This window comes from Myxine glutinosa, chromosome 4, assembly GCF_964187855.1.
Source record: "Myxine glutinosa chromosome 4, kmMyxGlut1.1, whole genome shotgun sequence".
NCBI lineage: Eukaryota > Metazoa > Chordata > Myxini > Myxiniformes > Myxinidae > Myxine > Myxine glutinosa.
Genome location: NC_136264.1, coordinates 63,864,017 through 63,885,182, shown reverse-complemented (window position 1 = coordinate 63,885,182; position 21,166 = coordinate 63,864,017). Strand labels below are relative to the sequence as shown.

Sequence of the window (21,166 nt, the reverse complement as noted above, 5' to 3'; positions counted from 1 at the left end):
CTGCAAAGTCGTTGTCCGGCGCATTGATCAACACAGATGAGATGTACCGATGCATCTTACGTCTTCCAGCTGCCAATTCCGCATCACATCCGTACCTCGATCTTGCAACTGCCATTCCCTATTTCATCTGCTCTAGACAACCTCATTCACCTCATTCAGAGAGACCTCATCCACACTGTACATCATTTACTGTAAGATAGGGTTTCCGGTTAGCACTGGAAAGTCATTACTGTCTTGAAATCCTCCGTTCGACCACGACAATCGCCTCATTTTATATACTTCACGTTACTATCAACGTTTATTCAGCATTCCACTTATAATTCCATCTTAAACAACGTATTCCTCATGACATTGCATGGCAGGAGTCACAGCCCCCCACTATACTGACATGGCGCACAACACACCGCATGAAACACCTTGCTGGCAAGGCACGAACGTCCGACATCCAGCATAGTCGCAATGGCCCACAATGCATTTGGGCACACGTCCTCCAAGCAACCTCATAGCAGGGTTCTCCCCCGTACTCCTGCATCTTCCTGTTCCATAATGCGCCTTTCTCTCAAGACGGCTCTCCCACACTCGTCCGTCTCAATCCCAACTGCACCTGTCCACAGGATTTTTGGGTCTCTCCCAATCTTCTGCTTCCCTCGCCAGCCTCCATGCCAGCCGGCCTGCATCCTTATGCGGAAACTCTGCGCGTTATTCTTTTCCCTCATTCTGAGCCCTTAACTTCAGTTGTTCACAAAGGTGCAATCACCCGATGCGGCTGGTTGCATCATTTTCTTACCTGGCTCATTATAATCCTCTTTTCGCCTGCCCCGGTCCCCCGAATGCATTCATGCCGTGCACAGCATTTGAACAAGCATTCCCTCGTCTCGCCTCGTGGTTCCCCGCGAGGGCCGTTACCCCGTCGCCATAGCGACCAGCCTGCACGTCGCGCTCTTCACATTCATGGCGGGGTTTACCGCCTTGTGCATTAAATTGATAATCTTCCTGCTCTTCCTTTCTTAGACTGATCCCTCCTGGGTACTTCTCAGATCGGAACGCCGCCCGATCTTCACCCCCCCCCCCCCCCCCTGTCCTCTGGAAACCTAACTCATTACCCACACCGGGGCTTTCCTAAAGGGGTTCTCCCTTCTTAACCTAGCTTAACTTATTACTCATCACCTATGCCGGGGTTTCCTTAACCTATTACTTATCCTGGCCATATTCCTTGGGTCTCCTTCGTTAGCCCGCAGCCAATACTTTCCCTGGTTACTATCAACCCCATCAACTCCATCTTGTCTCTAGACTGCCCTGCCTGGGAAGTTCTTGGCTTTACCAAGAAGTCCCCCCTTCCTGCTAACTGACCCCTACCTTGGTAGATCAATAGAACAACTCGTTACTCCGAGCCAAATAGGCCTGCACTTAGACACCAGATTACAATTTGTTCGTGACCCAAGCACAGAGCGACGAAAGGGGAGACAGACAGCCTGGGTGAGTGAACGGAGCTCAATTTGGAATGACCCCTCAGCATGAAAGCTCACCTTAATCAAATCAGTGCTGGCCAGCCTCTCTCCGCAGGGTCTCCACAGGGTCTGCCTCCCAAATATCGCTCAGAGTTGGATCCCACTTCTGACACCAGATCTCGGGAATCGAACCATGTTCCACAACTTGAGTTCAGGGAGTAACAAGCATTTATTGAAAAAAACAATTTACACAGTGCTGTTGAGGGCGTAAGGGAGATACAATTCACAATTGAACAGCATGGCCCCATACACTCCTGGGTTCCTTACAGAAAGTTCTTCCTTATATACTTGCAGAGTGTGATAAGGATCTCTGCTAATTTTGGCAAGCTTCATCATGGTGGAACAAGGAGACAGAATGGGCCTCTAAGCCCCTACCTTTGTTCTATCTTATTTGGCATGAGCCAAGGGAAAGATGTGGGAGAAGGAGCATACGTAGTGTGTTCAAAAAGTATCCGACCTTTATTTTTCGTGCGTAAAAAAAAGGAAGCTAGGGAGGCGTTGATTGGTGCACGTATGTAGGCGATCCTAATGCACACGCGTGAATTTTTTCCCACCTGCAGAAGCTGTCATTCGACGGCAGACCGCCGATGAGTGAGGACATGTAAGTGAGCGCCGTCGGATTTTCGTTTTTGACAAAATGACGGAAAAACCTGAACGCTACTGCATCAAATTTTGTGTTTTTTGGCCTCGGGGATGTTGGATGCTTCCATTGTGATGACTGCAACTTGGTTTCTGGGTCGTACCCTTAAACCCAGGACTCATCGCCAGTGATCACTGTGTTGAGGAAGCTGGGATCGCTGTTCACAGTCTCCAGCATGTCCTGTGCGATCTCCAAACGGAGTTGCTTCTGCTCAATCGTTAGCAGCTTTGGTACGAACTTCGCTGAGATTCTCCTGAAGCCCAAATCCTCCTTCATAATGGAATGAACGGTGTTGAATCTTGCGGATCGTTTCCACTTGGGAATCGCCAAGCTTTACACAAAATTTGATGCAGTAGCGTTGTTCAAGTTTTTCCGTCATTTTGTCAAAAACGAAAATCCGACGGCGCTCACTTACATGTCCTCACTCATCGGCGGTCTGCCGTCGAATGACAGCTTCTGCAGGTGGGAAAAAATTCACGCGTGTGCATTAGGATCGCCTACATACGTGCACCAATCAACACCTCCCTAACTTCTTTTTTTTTTACGCACAAAAAATAAAGGTCGGATACTTTTTGAACACAGTAGTAGATACATTCTCAAAACTTATCTCCTCATGCCGGTTTTCGGTCAAGGACAGAAATACGTGTTTTCACGAGGGAGTGTAACAGAGCAAGCAGTTTCACTATCTTTCTACATTCCTTGCCACAGTTGGACAGTAAAGCATAGTTCAAAGCGAGAGAGATCATAGAAACTTAATCCTATTTTATAAAGCAAACACTAATTAAATACAAACAATAATTTAGAAAAGGCATAACCAAATGCATAATGTCGACATATATATACACACACATCTATATATAATATGGATATCATATGTATACATTGGCAAAGTCGGGCACCATAAGGATGAAGTCACTAGACTTTTATGAATCTACGGTCTTTTATGTGGGAATTTTATGTACATTGTCTGATACTTCCTTGTATCTTTCACAATTTATCCTCAGGTTTTGCAGGTACTCCCGGTTACCTGTCACCTGAAGTATTAAGGAAAGATCCGTATGGAAAGCCAGTGGACATGTGGGCTTGTGGTAGGTGAAAATTATATTGAGTATTTTTCATTTTCAGTTGGTGCTGATTGATACATGCATGCAGCTTTTCAATGCTTTGAAGAATGAGTACAAAATAATAATATATATATATATATATATATATATATATATACATACATACATACATACATACATACATACATACATACATACATACATATATATATATATATATATATATATATATATATATATATATATATATATCTTCCACTTTGTCAACTCGCATCACTTCACCGATGGGGGACCTAGGCGTAACGCTTGTTCTCAGTTAAAACAAGCCTGTCTCAATGGCGACGTGTGATGAGGTGTTTTGAATTGCACAGCAGGAGTTGTTGGTAATTATGTGGATGTGAGGTAATTTTAATAATGTGGCGGTGAGGTGTTTTTGGTAATATGGTGTTTATGTGGTGGTGAGTTGTTTTGAATTACGTGGTGATGAGGTCAAGTATCTAATATACAGTACATATACGTATCTGTGCAGTGTCTGTCACATCCCATCACGTCACTGAACTACTCCCCCAAACTTTTGTTAAATTGTCCCAAACCTCAAATCTGTACCTACCCCTCCTGTGTGTTTGTGCTAAAGGGTTCCTTTTTGAGTTTATTTTTTATTTTTCTTCAACCTAAATCTTCAACTCGCATTGTGTATAAAATGTAATATCACATATATTACAAATCAATTTGTGCAAAAAATGTTTGTATTATGATTGGTGTAAATCATGACAACACAGCAACTCAGATACAATCATTATCCTGAGTTAAAACAAGCCCGTTCCTCTGTAGCAATGCGTGGTGAAGCAAGTGTAGCGAGCCAATCCACACTAGTATATACTGTGTGTGTGTGTGTGTGTGTGTGTGTGTGTGTGTGTGTGTGTGTGTGTGTGTGTGTGTGTGTGTGTGTGTGTGTGTGTATGTGTATATATATATATATATATGTCGGTATCTGATTTAGAACTCGAGACAGGAAAAAGAAGCAACTGAGATATTTATTTGGACTCGTTGTACACAAGCTTGTGGAGAACAAATGTCGCATATGAAGCTCACAAATGACCAACACGATGGCAAAATTGCTCTGAAAGGGAGCTGAACAGGGTTTGCTTTACATAGCGATCACGATTGAAAGATAAAGGGTGACTCATCGGCTCACACTTTGATCTCATCCTTTGTTCAGTAAGAAAAGGGGGGTTCAACTGGAGACCATGCCTGGCTTATGTCCAGATAAGCACATGTCCATAGTTTGGATAAACATTCGTTGAAGGTCAGTAAAAGCACACGAAGATAAGGGTAGCCAATCGTAAAAGTGTCGGCATTCATCTGATTGGTAGGTTTTGAGTAGTAACGGCTGGCAACTTTATACAATGGAGCCACAGTTAGAGCAGGAACAATAAAGAGAATATGCCAACACAGTAACTTAACTCCTTAACAGGAAATATAATGGATAAAGTTAATCAAAGCAACACATATAAATTGGTTATATTTTGTTAATTGAGCAACATCATTAGCATAATACTGGGAAGGTTAACAGGTGGTAACTGATAGTCACCATGGTGTTTGACGCAGAAAAGTTTGCGGCGTCCCCTAATGAGGCACAGTTCCTAGCGTTAAAAAGATCGGAACTCTTGATATTGGCCAAACATTGTAACTTGGAGGTCCGAGCTCATATGAAGAAAGCAGAGATGCAGACATTGGTGGTAGAATCTCTGGTGGGACAGGGAACATGGACAGAGGTAGCCTTGGATTGGTTACCCGAGGAAAAAGAAAATGTGGAGCTCCGGAAAATGGAGATGCAACTGCAGAGCCAGGAAAGGTTAAAAGAGTTAGAATGGAAAGCCGAGGAGAGAAGAGCAGAGGAAAGGAGAACTGAAAGGGAACTCGAAGAAAGAAGAGAAAAGGAAAGAGCAGAGGAAAGGAGAGCCGAAAGGGAGTTAAAGGAACGTGACATGGAGTGACATGGAGAACATGGAGAAGGAAGTTAAACTCAAGGAGCTAGAATTAATGGGAGAACGGAGAGAAGTCGTATCCATGCCGGCTAGTTCGACAACTAGTCAGAACACCTGGGATGTTGGTAGGCATGTGAGGCTGGTTCCACCCGTCAATGAAAAGGAGGTAGCCAAGTTTTTTTTACACTTTGAGAAAGTGGCTCAAATGCTAAAATGGCCTGTGGGGTCCTGGACTATGTTAGTGCAAAGTGTTTTGGTGGGTAAAGCTCAAGAAATCTATTCGGCTTTACCGAATGACCAATGTGCAGATTATGAGAAAGTGAAGAAAGCCATTCTCAAAGCCTATGAATTGGTCCCTGAAGCTTACTGGCAAAAATTCTGGAATTCCAGGAAGAGGGAGAGTGAGACCCATGTGGAGTTTTCCAGAATGAAGGAAACCATGTTTGATCAGTGGTGTGATTCGAAGGGGATTGGGAAAGACTTCAAACTGTTGCGACAATTGATCTTGGTGGAGGAATTCAAACAGTGTGTCCACGCGGACATTAAAGCACATTCCCCAAAAAATTCCCCCCCCAAAAAAAAAAATTGGAATATTTTTCAAAAAAAATACCCTTAGGACATACCGACGGGAGAGATATGTGCATTCCAGAAGTTTGGTACGATTTCACAAAAGTTTGAGAAAGTAGTTCAGTGACAACACAGGACAACACAACACAACACAGGACAGACGCTGCACAGATATATATATATATATATTTTATATATATATATATATATATATATATATATATATATATATATATATATATGTTTATATATATATTAAATATATATATATATTAAATATATATATATATTAAATATATATATATATATATATATATATATATATATATATATATATATATATATATAATATATTAAATATATTAAATTAAATATATATATATTAAATATATTAAATAAATATATTAAATATAATTTTTATAAACAGGAATCAAATTCCTGCGAGGGGCTTAGTGTAAAAAAATTCTGACTCAATGCGGGGCTCGAACCACGGACCTCCGTTGATAACGCGTCAACAGCCCACTGCGCTATTGAGCCAGCCGACAATCTCATAATCTATATATATACAGTCGACCCTCGTTAATCCGGACTACTTTGTTCCCAGCACCCAATGTCGGATTAGGGAGATTGTCGGATAAACGATTTTGCGGATTAGAGGGATAAAATGAATGGCGGAAATCTGTTCCATGGACGTTTTGGTCGGATACCGAGATTTCTGGATTAAACGGGGTCAGATTAACGAGGGTTGACTGTATACAGTATATATGACGTAATGCAGCTGCATGCGGAAGAAGCCTTCAAACCCATTGACTGGAGAGCTAGCCTGACGGCTGACCCCACCCACAATGATCAGAATGAAAACCCTACATCCACCCTTTTGCTTTTTTAGTATGTCTGAGATGTCTTTTGAAGTCTCATATTCACAATTTGAATTATCCGAGCTGTATAACCACAATGTGTTGTATACAGTGGCCTGCAAAAGTATTCACCCCTCTCCAAAGTTTTCACATTTTGATGCCACCTGGGCTTTTTTCATGATGCATTCAACTCAAACTTAATATATAGAGTCTTCACGAACTACTCCAAAGTGATGAAGCCAAAAAATACAGATAGAATGTGAATAAGTTATATCAAGAGAGAAAATCAGACGATTCTCAGTTGCATAAGTATTCAAACCCTTTGCCTAATTAACCCTGTGTTACTTCAGGGGCAAATTATTTATTTGAAAGGTTCCAAAATAAGTGTAATCGGTTTCACCCATATGTAATCAGTGGTTTAACTTAAAAGTTAAGCTCCCCCACTTATCGAAGGTATTTTAAGATGCAACTCACTTGGTCAACCAACAAGGCAAACTTACAACTCGTAAGCAGGAGATAGTTTGACATTGCTTCTACAAGCACAACAGTGCACTATTTTCTATCCTGATAAAATAATTTCGGTCAGAATGCCAGCGATAACTCGCCTACTATCTCCCCTGCTCAGAAAGCATCGTAGAATAATTATTTGGCTTATATAGGGTGTCTCAAAATAGATGGAACCCATTAGCATGATAATAATTTATTACTCAGACAAGAAACTCGAAAAAAGATTACATTTCCTGGAAGCTGATATGATAACAATTAAAAAACTGAGAATTTGAGGTCTCCAGCTCAAAGGATACATTTATTAGAGCACATGTTCCAAATGACCGCCTTTGCGCCTTAGACACACTTGAAGCCGACGAGCGAAGTTGTCAATCACCCTGACACACTCGATCCTGATGGCACGAATCTTCTGGGTGATGGCCACTTTCAGTTCAGAAATGGATTGAGGACGATTCTCATACACGTGGTCCTTCAAGAACCCCCAAAGATATAAAAAAAATCTGGGGGGTTCAGATCGGGTGAATGCGGAGACCACTCGGGTTCGCGGCGCCTGCTGATCAGCCGACCAGGAAATCGGTGGTCCAGATACTCCATCGTGATGTTGGCTGTATGTGGAGTTGCCCCATCTTGTTGGAACCATTGCACATCTCGATTCACGCCACGACGTCTCCCAAGTCCCCTCCAGAACTTGTTGAGCACCACAATGTAACGCTCCTTTGTGACAGTGACCGCCTCCTCGTCTGCGTCTTCAAACCAAAACGGTCCGATTATGCCATGTTTTGAGATGGCCACCCAGGCCGTGCATTTCACAGAGTGCAAGGGCCTCTGAAGAACCTCGTCTGGGGCATGTGTGCCCCAGAACACATTGTTCTTGCTATTGACATGCCCACAGAGCAAGAAGTGTGCTTCGTCGCTGAACCAAACATCATCAAGAAAGTCAGGATCCTCTTCGATCTTGTTCTCGAACCACCGGCACATCACAACACGTTTTGCCATGTCAGCTGGTGTGGGTTTATGCTTGATCTGGATCTTGTATGGGTACAGCTGAAGAACCTTGATCAAGATTCTTTGCACTGACGCACGTGAAAGACCCAGCTCTTGGCTACGTCTTCGGATGGACTTTTTCGGGCTCCTTCCGACAGAATGTCTCACCGCATTCACATTGTCAGGAGATCTTGCAGTCAGCTTCCTGCCAGAACTGGGTGTTTCTGCCTTCTTGTTGAGGTTGTTTACTGATCCAGTGGCTTGAAATTTGTGTGCCCAACGATAAATTTGGTTTTTCTGGGGATAGTTGTTGAAGTTGAACTTCCTGCGAAATTTTGCTTGCACCGTTTTGAATGATTTCGTCTCCAAATAAGTAGTGACGCAAAATATTTTTTCCTCCTTTGTCCAAGGCATTTTGATTGATAATTATTAGTTGTTATGGTCTCCTCTCTTCAAATCTGAAAAAACAACAACAAGAACATTAATATTGGCAGAATTATTAGCAGTGACATGGGTTCCATGTATTTTGAGACACCCTTTAATTCTCCCACAGCTGCATTCAATCTCAGTCAACTGCAGCACTTGGGAGTGGGTAACCCCCATGAAATAAAACACAAGTGGCATGAGCGTGACACCACCAAGGTCAATGTTGCTGTTCTCCTCTACCAAACTCACAATAATTGCATGGCTATCTCTTTCCCCTGACCTCACATCACTTAATAGTCCATGGGCCAATCACTCAAAATTGACTTTTCGGTACCAGTCGGGGGGACAAAGGCTCACTATATTTTTTGTAAAGAAGATGGGCTGGGGCATATATTTTGATATGATATCCATTCCAAATTGGTAGCTTAATAGTATTTTGGAGGGAAAATGTGTATTTTGGGGGCAAAATCCAGTTTTTCAAAAAAAAAAAAAAAAAACTTGACAGGAAATTACTTTTGACAGTTGAAATTAATAACGATCAACAGTATTGATTTTTTCAGGTTGTTTACATTATGGTTTTTGTCTGGTTGCCATGGAAACGGCCGTTTTGGGGCAAAAAAGGTGTTCTTTACACTATTTTCTAAAAAGTTCATATCTCAGTAACAATTCAGTATATTTGAAAAGTTTCAGCTGAAATCATTTCCTTAGACCCCAAGGTAGTTTTTTAGTAACATATAAGCACAAGATCACATGTCAAAATAGGGAATTTTTGTGGTAGGAGAATATCATTTTTTTGGGAATTTTCCAAAAAATTCCAAAAAAAATGAAAAAATGAAAAATCAATACATTCATAGTTTCTACACACATTTGTCAGGTATGCATGGTTGGTAATGGGCATTTATCCATTTATATCTTTCCAGACTGAGACACATTGAGAATGGAGGAAGATGGTCTAATTCCACCAAAGCGGTTGTGTACAGACTACTTGATCCACTGTACAGATGACTATTCTAAACTGGTGTCACCAAAGGACTTGCAGTCATGGCAGACATTGTTAAGGGCAGCAGAAATCAGAAACCATCAGCCTATTCTGACTATCGCAGTGGACCTGGCTGAGGGACATATCCCTCCTGTGCAATATCATCGTAAATGCCGCAGTGTTTTCACATTAAAAAGGAACCTTGATCGATTATGTACCACGGAACCCGGGGGAAATGTAGACATGGCTGAACATTCCCGACAAGTGGTACTGAGGCAGGAGCCAAGCTCTTCTCGAGTTTATGAAGCAAAGTGCATATTTTGTCAAAACAGTAACAAATATCTGAAGGGGCAGCATTCTAAGGAAAGACTTGTACAATGTACTCAGCTACGGGCTGACTCAACAATCAGACAGGTTGCCATACGAAAGATGGACCAAATAATTCTTGCTGTTCTTAGCAGGGATCTTGTAGCTGCAGAGGGCCATTACCATAGGTCATGCTATCGTCATTATACAAGAGAAGAGAAGGTACCTGCCAGCTGCAGTGACAATGGCGACATTGCCCATATGGAAACTGACGAATCTGTCTACCAGGCTGCTGAGAAACTCTCATACAATGAGTTATTCAAATTCATTCGAAATGAAATCATTCAAAAGCCCAAAGTGATATATCTGACTGATATGACACTGCGACTACAATTATCAATGAAAATGTCCGGCATTGTGGAGGTAAAGGACTCCACCAAAAAGCATATCCGCCGCAGATTGGAGAGCGAGTTTGGTGGATTGCTTCATTTTGTTCAAAATGACAGTGGCAAATTGTTAGTATATCCTGATACCTTGTCAAGGGATGAACTTGCCAGAGATAACATGGAACTGAAGATGACAATAAATGCATTACAAGCATCAGAAAGTGACCCTATGTCAGTAGTAACCAAAGCTGCCTTACAAATGCGTACTGTTATTCGAAACCAGAGATTAATGGAAGATTGGCCACCACAACCATCAGAACTCACTGCTGAATCCGCACACATACCTAATGCAGTTACACATTTTCTGCAAATGATCATAACAGGTCAGCAACGTAGAACAAACTCTAGTGTTCGTGTCGAAAGGCAGGTTTGCTCAATAGGCCAAGATTTAATATATGCGGTTACTGACGGTAGGCGTCGTCCACCAAAACATATCTTGTTGGCTCTTGTGATCAAGTGTATCACAGGAAATGTTGCGCTCATTAAAATTCTTAACAGACTTGGACATTGTATCTCATACTCAATGATGGAGCAAATAGAGACAGCATTGTGTATGCAGAAATTTGGCTCCATATCTGAGGTCAGTCTGCCAGCCAGCGTTCTGGTTTTGCAGGCCACTACCCTTTTGTGGGACAATATTGATAAACTTGAAGAAACACTGAGTGGTGGCGGAACTTCACACCGTGTGAACGGCATTGCAATCCAGGACAAGTTTATTGGACCCATACAAGAACAGCCGAAAACACCTGTTACAAAAAGCAAAAAGAGATCCATCGACATTGAAGAGGCCCCTCTTCCTCAGTACAATTCTGGGGAACGGGTTGGTCCAGCACCAATTATTTCGATTGAACCAAATGCTACAGATGCAGTTACAGAAGCGCAGTTAAAGAATCGGTTATGGATGATATTTCGCCAACAAGATGGTACTGTGCCGAGCTGGACAGGATTCAACATTCTGGCTCGTAACAATGTCAATGTTATGCCTAACACCATAAGTTATCTACCAACTATAAATGCACCAGCAACAGAGATGTCAACTGTTTTTGAAATTCTGATTCAGTCTGAGATGATCAGACATTAATTGCAGCTGCCTAGCATGGTATTAGTGTTTGATCAAGCATTGTATGCAAAGAGTGCTGAGATTGTTTGGAAGCACCCTGAAAATTTTAGCAGTCTTGTTCTCAGGATGGGCGATTTCCATACAATAATGAACTTCCAATCCACCATAGGCAAGCGTTTTCAAGATGCAGGTCTGCGAGAACTTGCTGTAGAATCTGGGATAATCGCTCAGGGCTCTGTGCAAGCAGTGATGGACGGACATCAATACAATAGAGCGGTCAGACTTCATAAGCTAGTCTATGAAACCATTCTAAGATTGGCATGGAAGCAATTCATCCCATGGTTGCAAACCAATCACATGGCAGATGTTGTCATCTTAGATGATGCCATTCAATGCATTGAACTGACATGATGACATCAATCAAGACTCTGTGAATGCAGTCCTTGACAAACCTAGTGTCAAACGTATTCTCCATCTCTTTGACATATTCCTGCAAAATTTGCGAGATGGCAGTAGAGGTGAATTAGCCAGCTTCTGGATGTCATATGTTGATATGGTCGACATCATGCTGCTAGGTCTGATACGGGTATCAAGAGAGGGAGATTGGCTACTGCATCTGAGCTACATCAGGCAATTGATCCCTTGGGCATTTGCATATGACAAAATAAACTATTCTCGTTATCTACCGATATATTTTGCTCAGATGTCACAACTTCCATCAAGTCACCCAGAGATACATGACCATTTCATAAGTGGAGGGTTCTCAGTCCAACGAGGAGGCCAGAATCCTTTCGGTAGAATCCCAGCTGATCAAACGATAGAGGAGACAGTTAACAGGGACACCAAAACACCTGGGGGCACCAAAGGGTTCAGTCTAAAATCAAAATCACTTCACCGATACTACATGACATCAGAATACCGTAGTGTTGCTCTGCGGCATATGCGTGAGATGGTACATCATCCAACTCCTCAGTTTTCTCACTCTGATCTTCAGACTCCATGGATAAAGAAGGATCATATCGATACCAAGGCAGTTGCAGATATCCTTGAGCATGAATGGATGAATCCTATGAGTGGTGATCAGTCAGAACTTGTAAGCATTTCTACTGGACGGCTTGCCACCACAGACATCGCTGATGACTTAAAAAAGGCATATGCTGTTGGTGTTGAAGCATACAACAACTTCAAGAAGAATCGTCTGGAGGCTGATCCCCCCACTCAGACCTTCCACAGCAAACTTGTCAAACAGAAACTGAAAACATTCTCAGATATGACCAAGAAGAAACGTGTGACACAATCAAATGGGAAGGGAATAATCCTACGAGCTGACAAGCAATTGTTTGCACACATGATTCTTGCAGCTCAGAGCCGAGAGTTAAATCTTCAGCAAGTACTCGCGCACCCACTTGGCCCCGTTCCATGGTCCCTGGCGACACCGGATGGTTCATTGAGAAAAACCAACAAATCAGCTCTTGCCAAAGCATTGGTAAAGGATATCGATGCTGCTGAAACCATCCCACAGCCATCCGCTACTATCATTGATGGAATGAGTTTGGTTCAGCGATTGAAAGGGGACAATCAAACATTTGCAGAGCTTGCAGAAAGTTGTCTCACATTAGCACTTCATGAGGGCACCAACAGCCAGAGGATTGATATCGTGTTTGATGTCTACCGTGATGAGTCGATAAAGAATGCTGAAAGATCTAGCCGTGGGGTGGAAGAGGGCCTGCAGTTGAAGAATATAACCAGAGGACACAAGATTAAACAGTGGAGAAAATTCTTGCAGACTCCTCAGAACAAATCTTGCCTGAACAAGTTCATTATTGAAGAATGGAGGAGACCAGAGCACAGGGGCAGATTGGGCACCAAGGTTCTTTATGTAACATGTGAGGAACATTGCTATAAGCTGACAATAAACAAATGGGAAGAAGACAATACGATGTTGTGTACACAAGAGGAAGCAGACACGCGAGTCCTCCTGCATGCCGCAAATGCAGCAATGAATGGATATAAAGCCGTCATCATAACTGCTGAAGACACAGACATTCTTGTGATCAGCATTGCCTTCTTCTACAGTATTCGTTGCCCAATATTGTATCAGAGAATTAGCACAAAAACCCGTCGAACATACATTGACATAGGCAAAGTTGCAAGCAGCCTTGGTGAGGAGTTGTGCACAGCTCTGATAGGTTTGCATGCCTTTACAGGCTGCGATTCAGTCAGTGCTTTTGCTGGCAGAGGAAAACTTCGTGGATTAAAACTAACTAAGTCAGTGGTAGCCTACCGAGAGTGTTTCAACGAGTTAGCTCAGTCTTGGCAGGTATCCGAGGGACTTATGCAGAAACTTGAAGCCTTCACATGCAATCTGTATGTATCAACTGGATTGACAGACGTGAATGAGTGTCGTTATCAGCTCTTCTGTGCAAAGAGGGGCAACACGGAATCCGAACAGTTACCTCCATGCAAGGATTGCCTATTCCAGCATGCTCAACGGGCAAACTACCAAGCTGGCATATGGCGTTGCTCGCTCCAGTGTATACCCGAAGTTCCTCGACCTAGCGATTGCGGCTGGACCATAGGTGACAATGGGGGCCTAGAGATTGTATGGATGACTGGTCTGCCAGCACCATCAGCAGTCTTGGAACTGATGAACTGTAATTGTGTTCGTTTATGTGATGCATCGAATTGCCCATGCATTACGAATGGCTTGAAATGTACCCAAATGTGCAAAAACCAAAAATGTGACAACCAGTTCGAGGAAACTGTGGACGACCCGCAAACAGATGTATATAGTGAGGATAGTGATGATGACAGTGATTCTTAAATGTAAACCACAGTCAAACTGTGACCATGTGAATTTTGGCAATTTAACACACTTGACCTAACTATTAACATGTATCAGTCAAGTTGATGTTTTTCTTAGCAAAATGAGACATTTTAGCACATTTGCAATTGAGAAGTGATGAATGTTGTCAACATATATTACATTAAGATTTCACCCATTCTGTTACTGGCAACCAGTCTCTTAAAGTGGTATATGTAACTCTGGGGACTTTCAAATGATGCAACAATGGCTAGTTAGACCATTGGTTCCAGATCAATTGTATTCAAGCATGTAAAATAGCTGGGAAATAAGCAGACTGCAATAACGGTGATAACTTATCCTTAACTGATGTATTGCAAGAAATGTCGCATTATGCAAAACAAATATTTCCATAGCAACAAGGACATGATTTGGATGTCTAGAATGCATATTTTCTTTGTTTTGTGATGATATACATGTATTGATCAATGTGTGTAAAAACTATGAATGTATTGATTTCTCATTTTTTCATTATTTTTGGGATTTTTTTGAAAATTCCCAAAAAAATGATATTCTCCTACCACAAAAATTCCCTATTTTGACATGTGATCTTGTGCTTATATGTTACTAAAAAACTACCTTGGGGTCTAAGGAATTAATTTCAGCTGAAACTATTCAAATATATTGAATTGTTACGGAGATATGAATTTTTTAGAAAATAGTGTAAAAAACACCTTTTTTGCCCCCAAAACGGCCGTTTCCATGGCAACCAGAGAAAAACCGTAATGTAAACAACCTGAAAAAATCAACACTGTTGATAGTTATTAATTTCAACTTTCAAAAGTAATTTCCTGTCGCAAGTTGTTGTTTTTTTTGTTTTTTTTCGAAAAACTGGATTTTGCCCCCAAAATACACATTTTCCCTCCAAAATACTATGAAGCTACCAATTTGCAATGGATATCATATCAAAATATATGCCCCAGCCAATGTTCTTTCCAAAAAATATAGTGAGCCTTTGTGCCCCCACGTGGTACCGACATCTGCCCTGGCCCATGGACTATAACTTGTGTCAGTAGAGGTCAACTTACAATATTGGTGTGCCATGAAAAGCTTAAGAGGATCAATGACTGAAAACAGAAGATCACACATGCTATCTAGGCCCATTCCGAAAAAGCAACTCGAAAATGCTGTGCACGAGTTTGAGAGGACAAATACATCAAGTCATCACTCGATGTAATCCGGGGCGATAAAGTGGAGGTACATTAAATCTGACAAGTTGACAATTGCATAACATTAACTTTTTGCCTTTAAATAAAACAATAAAGTTCTGAACAATTATTTTGCACCAATAATAAAGGGAAGGATACCCTGGCTGTAGGTCGGTATGTGAAGCTTATCAGACGTGATTGCAATGCATTAATGTTTGCCCTTCCGTCTTTTTCTTTTTTTGTGATCTGGCATAAATTTTAACCTGTATGAAAATCATTGTGGAAGTAATTACGAATGAAAGGTGATAACTAAGGGATTATGGTTTTCAGTGCTTGCCATCATTTTTCAGGTGTAATTCTTTACATCTTGCTTGTGGGCTACCCTCCATTCTGGGATGAAGACCAGCATCGGTTGTACCAGCAAATCAAAGCTGGGGCCTATGATGTGAGTGTCACCACACTATAATCGGTCTTCTGTTTAGGCGGTTTGACCAATCACCTCAGTATCAGAGATGAAAACAGGAACTATGCTGGTCCCTTCTGTTTTACACATGGAATTGTTGCATTTTTCAGATTTGCATTTGTTTTATGAAGTGATTAAAAATATTTTGGAGCAATTCCACTATCATGCACCTCATATGTATCATGCACATCATGGTGGAATCTAACCATATACTTCGGAAACAAACCTTCCACAATTTCTCATGATAAAAGTGGGATATTTTGTTATGCTTTCTGAGAGATTGAATCGATGATGTTGTGTCATTACACAAGTGATTTAACCTCTTTAGTGATTTGTTTAGGAAGTAGATAGAGGGTTGGAAGCAACACTTGCAATATGTCTTTCAACACGGACAAATCCCACACACTCACCCTGTCTCTCTAAAAGGACCGTTTTCCCATCTACTGCCTAAAGCAAACAACTTCAAGGAGATAGGTCACTCAAACTTTTGGGCTTTACCATCAGCCATTATTTTTCTTAAGCTGACTATATATATATATATATGTATGTCTATATATGAATGAATGTCTATATATGTCTATATATATTTCATTCATTCATTCATTCTATATAGATATGTATATGTATATGTCTATATATATATGTCTATATAGATATGTATATATATATAGATATATATATATATATATATATATATATATATATATATATATATATATATATATATATATATATATATATATATATATATATATATATAGATATATATATATAGATATATATATATATATATATATGGCGATATAAATTCGAGAATGTAATGTGTGTAGTTTTACATGACATATGTTATATCTATGGCTAAGAGTCATGTTTTGCCTGTTTTAGATCTGGCAACATTGAGCGTATGACGTCAGTAGAACAGTTCCAAGATGGAGACTCCCTTAGAAGCATGCACTAGAGGGAGCACAGAAAGATTTTTTTCCACATTATACACCACTTTAGCACATTAACTTATTAAAGTTGTATTTTGTGGACCAAAATAACGGTTTCATCGTGGAAACCTTTCTCATAGTCCACAAAATACTCTTCCACAGCATGATTATTTTGTAATGGTCATGGATGTTGAGTACATTCTTTAGACTTTGGAGGATTGGAGGCAAATTCTGGAGAAGCACATCTCTCAAATATTGAGATTTTCAGGATACTTATTTTTAATATTGGCCTTATAATTGTGAGTAATAGTCTCCAATTATTGTAGTTCCTTGTAAATTGTCTATCATAATTATTCCATTAAAATCACAAAAGATGGAACCCATAGCCTTCCTTGCTGAGGCTTTGGCTTGGAATTTGCATCTTAGAGTGGAATCTGAGTGCTTCCAGGTGTTACTTATTTTGTTTGACAGATTTTGGATCGAATTCTGAACCAATTTTCCACGTATAGATACAACTTGGTGCAACAGAGTTTTATTCTGGATGTTTCACGTATGTCTATTCAGAGTTGTTGTAATCGCCTCTTCAAGGCCTTTGTCAGCATTACGGGGACCCATCTTGCAGTCATTTTATTTTCATGCTCAATCATTTTCTCTGGAGTTTTTAAATTGTATGAAACATCGAATGTGTCAGCAATGAACTGAGCAGTTGATCTCTGATAATTCAAAATCACATCTTCTACCTTGGGAGTATTTTAAAGTTGTAGGGTACGGGTTCTTCAAATCACATGTTACCCCTTATTTTCCTGCTTTGAACTTTAGGGAGTCACTTGTTGACTGTTCCAGATGTAATAATTATATCCTAGCCAAAGTTACTGTATCATCATGGATTTCCTGCAGTGTCCTTATCTGCTGGCCACACAGGTAATATGACAAGGTGTTACATCTTTAGTTACAGCCTTCTCCATTGCCCCCAGTAAGATCAATGAGATTGTCAGGAATCTCTGGCTGAAGTAACGTCCCAGGAAAATGAGAGAAGCAAGAAAAAACAAGTCAAGAATATAGGCACTGGTAGTGAGTGTCACGAAAGCGTTATTATCAGAGGGGATGACAAAAGAGGGGAGAGGAAGGCAAGTGTTATTGATATTAGAACATTATAAAATTACACTAATGTCTCCTCATGTACTTCTCATCTATCTATAATTCCAGTTATCTCTGTGTGTATGTTTGTATGTTTGTATGTTTGTATGTTTGTCTGTGACCGCTGTTTCTCGACAACCACGGGTCCGATATACTTGAAACTTGCCAGGTATATTGCTGGGGACCTGAGGATGTGCCTTTTCAAGGTTTCATATTAATCGGACAAGTAGTTACCGAGCTATGGCGATTTCTTTACCAAACTCCGCAAGCCGTTCGCTTTGGACCAAACCATTTCATGTAAATAGAGGGGGGGGGATTGTCACCGTACTCGCAAGCCGTTCGCTTTGGACCAAACCATTTCATGTAAATAGAGGGGGGGGGTTGTCACCGTACTCGCAAGCCGTTCGCTTTGGACCAAACCATTTCATGTAAATAGAGGGGGGGGATTGTCACCGTACTCGCAAGCCGTTCGCTTTGGACCAAACCATTTCATGTAAATAGAGGGGGGGGATATAATTTTAGATATATATATATAGTACGGGCATGCCCTAGTATATGTAATGTCATAAGCTCCTCTATCAGTCTCAGATGCTGTAGGGAAAAATATACCCCACAATTTTATGTATTTCCTCATTTTCCATTTCTGTGAGAAGCACTTGAAGTACAATGTCAATACTGGACATTAATTTATGGGTTTCTCTCATATTTAGTTATAAAGGAGAAAATGAAAAGAAAAAGGCTGTCCCATTCCTTTAATGGAATATTATTGGAGTAAGTTGGTGTGTAGTTAGGAGAAAGGAAAGTTCCTGGAACTTTATTAGCAAGTAAAGATCCTGGAACTTGGGTACCATTAAACTTCTTGTAAAGTTGAATTGCCTTTTCACAATGTAAGTAATGGATGAATCAATACAGAATATGGTATTTGAACTTGACGTCCTGGCATCATGTGCTAAGTACGAAGAGGCCTAACAATGTTTCTCAATGACTACCTCCCAAAATTATCTTGTGGCAGTTCCCATCCCCAGAGTGGGATACTGTGACACCAGAAGCAAAGAGCCTCATCAACCAGATGCTGACCATTAATCCTGCCAAACGGATCACAGCAGCAGAGGCCCTCATACATCCCTGGATCTGTGTATGTTATTCTCACCTCTCCATCTGTCAACAGCATATCTTTTGTTTTACTTATGTTTCGTTCTCGGCATTGTCCAATAGTATTGTCATATTGCATAAAGTTCAGTGAGAGAAAGAGAGACCACCTTTAGAGGCCATTTTCCCCTGCAGAGCACGACCTTTTTCGGGCACCGTGGTCCCCTTTTTGAAGCAATGTTTTATGGCTGGATGCCCTTCCTGCCGCCAACCCTGTTAGTCGCCTTTTGCGACACACAGGGAATTACCAATGAACTGGTACTCAATTTGCCGACCTCGGAAGGATGACAGGCTGAGTCAATCCCCCTGGCGTTAATTCAGCGATCTATAAAAGTTCAGGTCAGGTCAAAACTGAGTAACTGATAAAGTTCAGTGAGAGTTGGACAAAAAGAGAAAACGAAAGGTAAGTTTGACTGCTTGTTATTATCATTGGCTCACCTTTTATGAATACCTCAACGGACATATCCCTAAATGTTTTTGAGAAATTATTGATCTTGCAGAAACTTCTTTTTGAAAGCATGAGCATTAAAGAAAATCTGTGTTATAAGTGCATACACACACACACACACACACACACACACACACACACACGCTCGATTATGACATGGGGAAATGGCAGCATAAATGTAGTGGTTGAAAGTAATTTTTATTCTCCAAAGAACATTGATAAATCAAAGGAGGTTGCATTTGTTACTTCATGTATTGGTGATGTTTTATTTAAGTCCTCATATTTTAGACCTATCCTATTTAAACTAATTGTAAGTACCTTTCCAATAAATATTTATTTTGTAAGTTACACTGTAAATATGAATTTGTCTCGGACCTACAGCAGGATAGAATGCTTGTTATTGATCGATGCTTTATGTTAAGACAAGCCCTCTGTGACTCATCTATTTCCCACAGCAACGATCCACGGTGGCATCTTGCATGCACCGGCAGGAGACTGTCGATTGCTTGAAGAAATTCAATGCTCGCCGAAAACTCAAGGTGTGTGTGTTTTTCTCTTATTATTTTAAAATATTTGTTTTGCTGATTAAGAAACTCTTTGAATTGGTCATAATGATGGGCTATTGATCTAAAAAATATATTTTAACCAATTTGACCATTTTTCAGTCTTTTTGAGTGGTAGTTTGTGGTACTTACTATGAATTGATGATTAAACTCACAATTCTAGTGCAGGTTGAGCAAAGCCAACTCTCATCCTTTACTTCCCTTCTTTCCAGGGTGCCATTCTTACCACCATGCTTGCAACCAGAAACTTTTCAGGTGAGCAGGAGAGACGGGATGGGATTGTACGCAAAAATAATGAATATATATTTTGTTTATTTGCCATAATTGCAGATAACTGTGATTTTGAACAGCAAGTGGATTCCAGCACAAAACATTTTCAGTGTTTCCTTGCAACAGTTTGCACCTAAGGGTTTTTCTTTCCTGCGCACGTGAAGTGAAAAGCGGTGTTAAGCAATTGGTTCACTTTGTCTGGCTGTCTATAAACATCAGTTTTTGATCGAGGAAACACTTGCTTTCAATTGAATGTTATATTTGGAACATGAATCGGAAGACCATTTTGTTGTACTTTGGCTCTGAATTTTGCCTGATTGTGCATGTGCAGAGATGAGTGAGATATTTTTTTAAATCTGTCTGCCTGACTCAACAAAATTCAAAATCATTCGAAATAAGAAACGTACTGTTTGAAGGACATCATAAAGGACACAACAACAGGTATGAAGATCTACTGTAACATGCTAAATAAGGTGGTGTAAACGACACTGCATCAATGGGGGTAAATTTGCAGAATTTTTTTTTTTTTTACAAACTTTAAAATCTTTATTTTTACAATTTCATTATATGCTTGAACACTGTTGAACAGGAGTCGCCTTTTAACACTTTCAATAACCTTCCTTTTTGTAGAACTTGGGAAAATATTCATGCCCTGGCAGCAGAATAACTATGACAAAAACAATGAGAATCAGCATTCATGCCGTCTTATGCCCTGGGGGAAGAATAACTGTGACATTTTGGATTCTGACAAATATAGAGGCGCATATTTTTTGTTTAGTGCATTTTTTTTTTCAAACATTGTTCCAAAATCGTCATTTTCATTGAGAGAAGTTGGCAGAAGGTTTTTAATTGTGCAAATAC

At 40.5% G+C, this 21,166-nt stretch overlaps 1 protein-coding gene across 6 annotated transcripts in view; it reads left to right on the top strand.

The window, feature by feature from the left end:
* LOC137424701 (calcium/calmodulin-dependent protein kinase type II subunit alpha) overlaps positions 1–21,166 on the top strand; it is a 314,922-nt gene that overhangs the window by 179,272 nt on the left and 114,484 nt on the right. For all 6 annotated transcript variants that reach the window (XM_078775810.1, XM_068112436.2, XM_068112435.2 and 3 more), the window contains exons 8-12: positions 3,153–3,236; positions 15,694–15,788; positions 18,888–19,010; positions 19,928–20,011; positions 20,248–20,290. In XM_078775810.1, the coding sequence (XP_078631936.1) occupies positions 3,153–3,236; positions 15,694–15,788; positions 18,888–19,010; positions 19,928–20,011; positions 20,248–20,290 (429 nt within the window). The remainder of the gene's footprint in view (positions 1–3,152; positions 3,237–15,693; positions 15,789–18,887; positions 19,011–19,927; positions 20,012–20,247; positions 20,291–21,166) is intronic.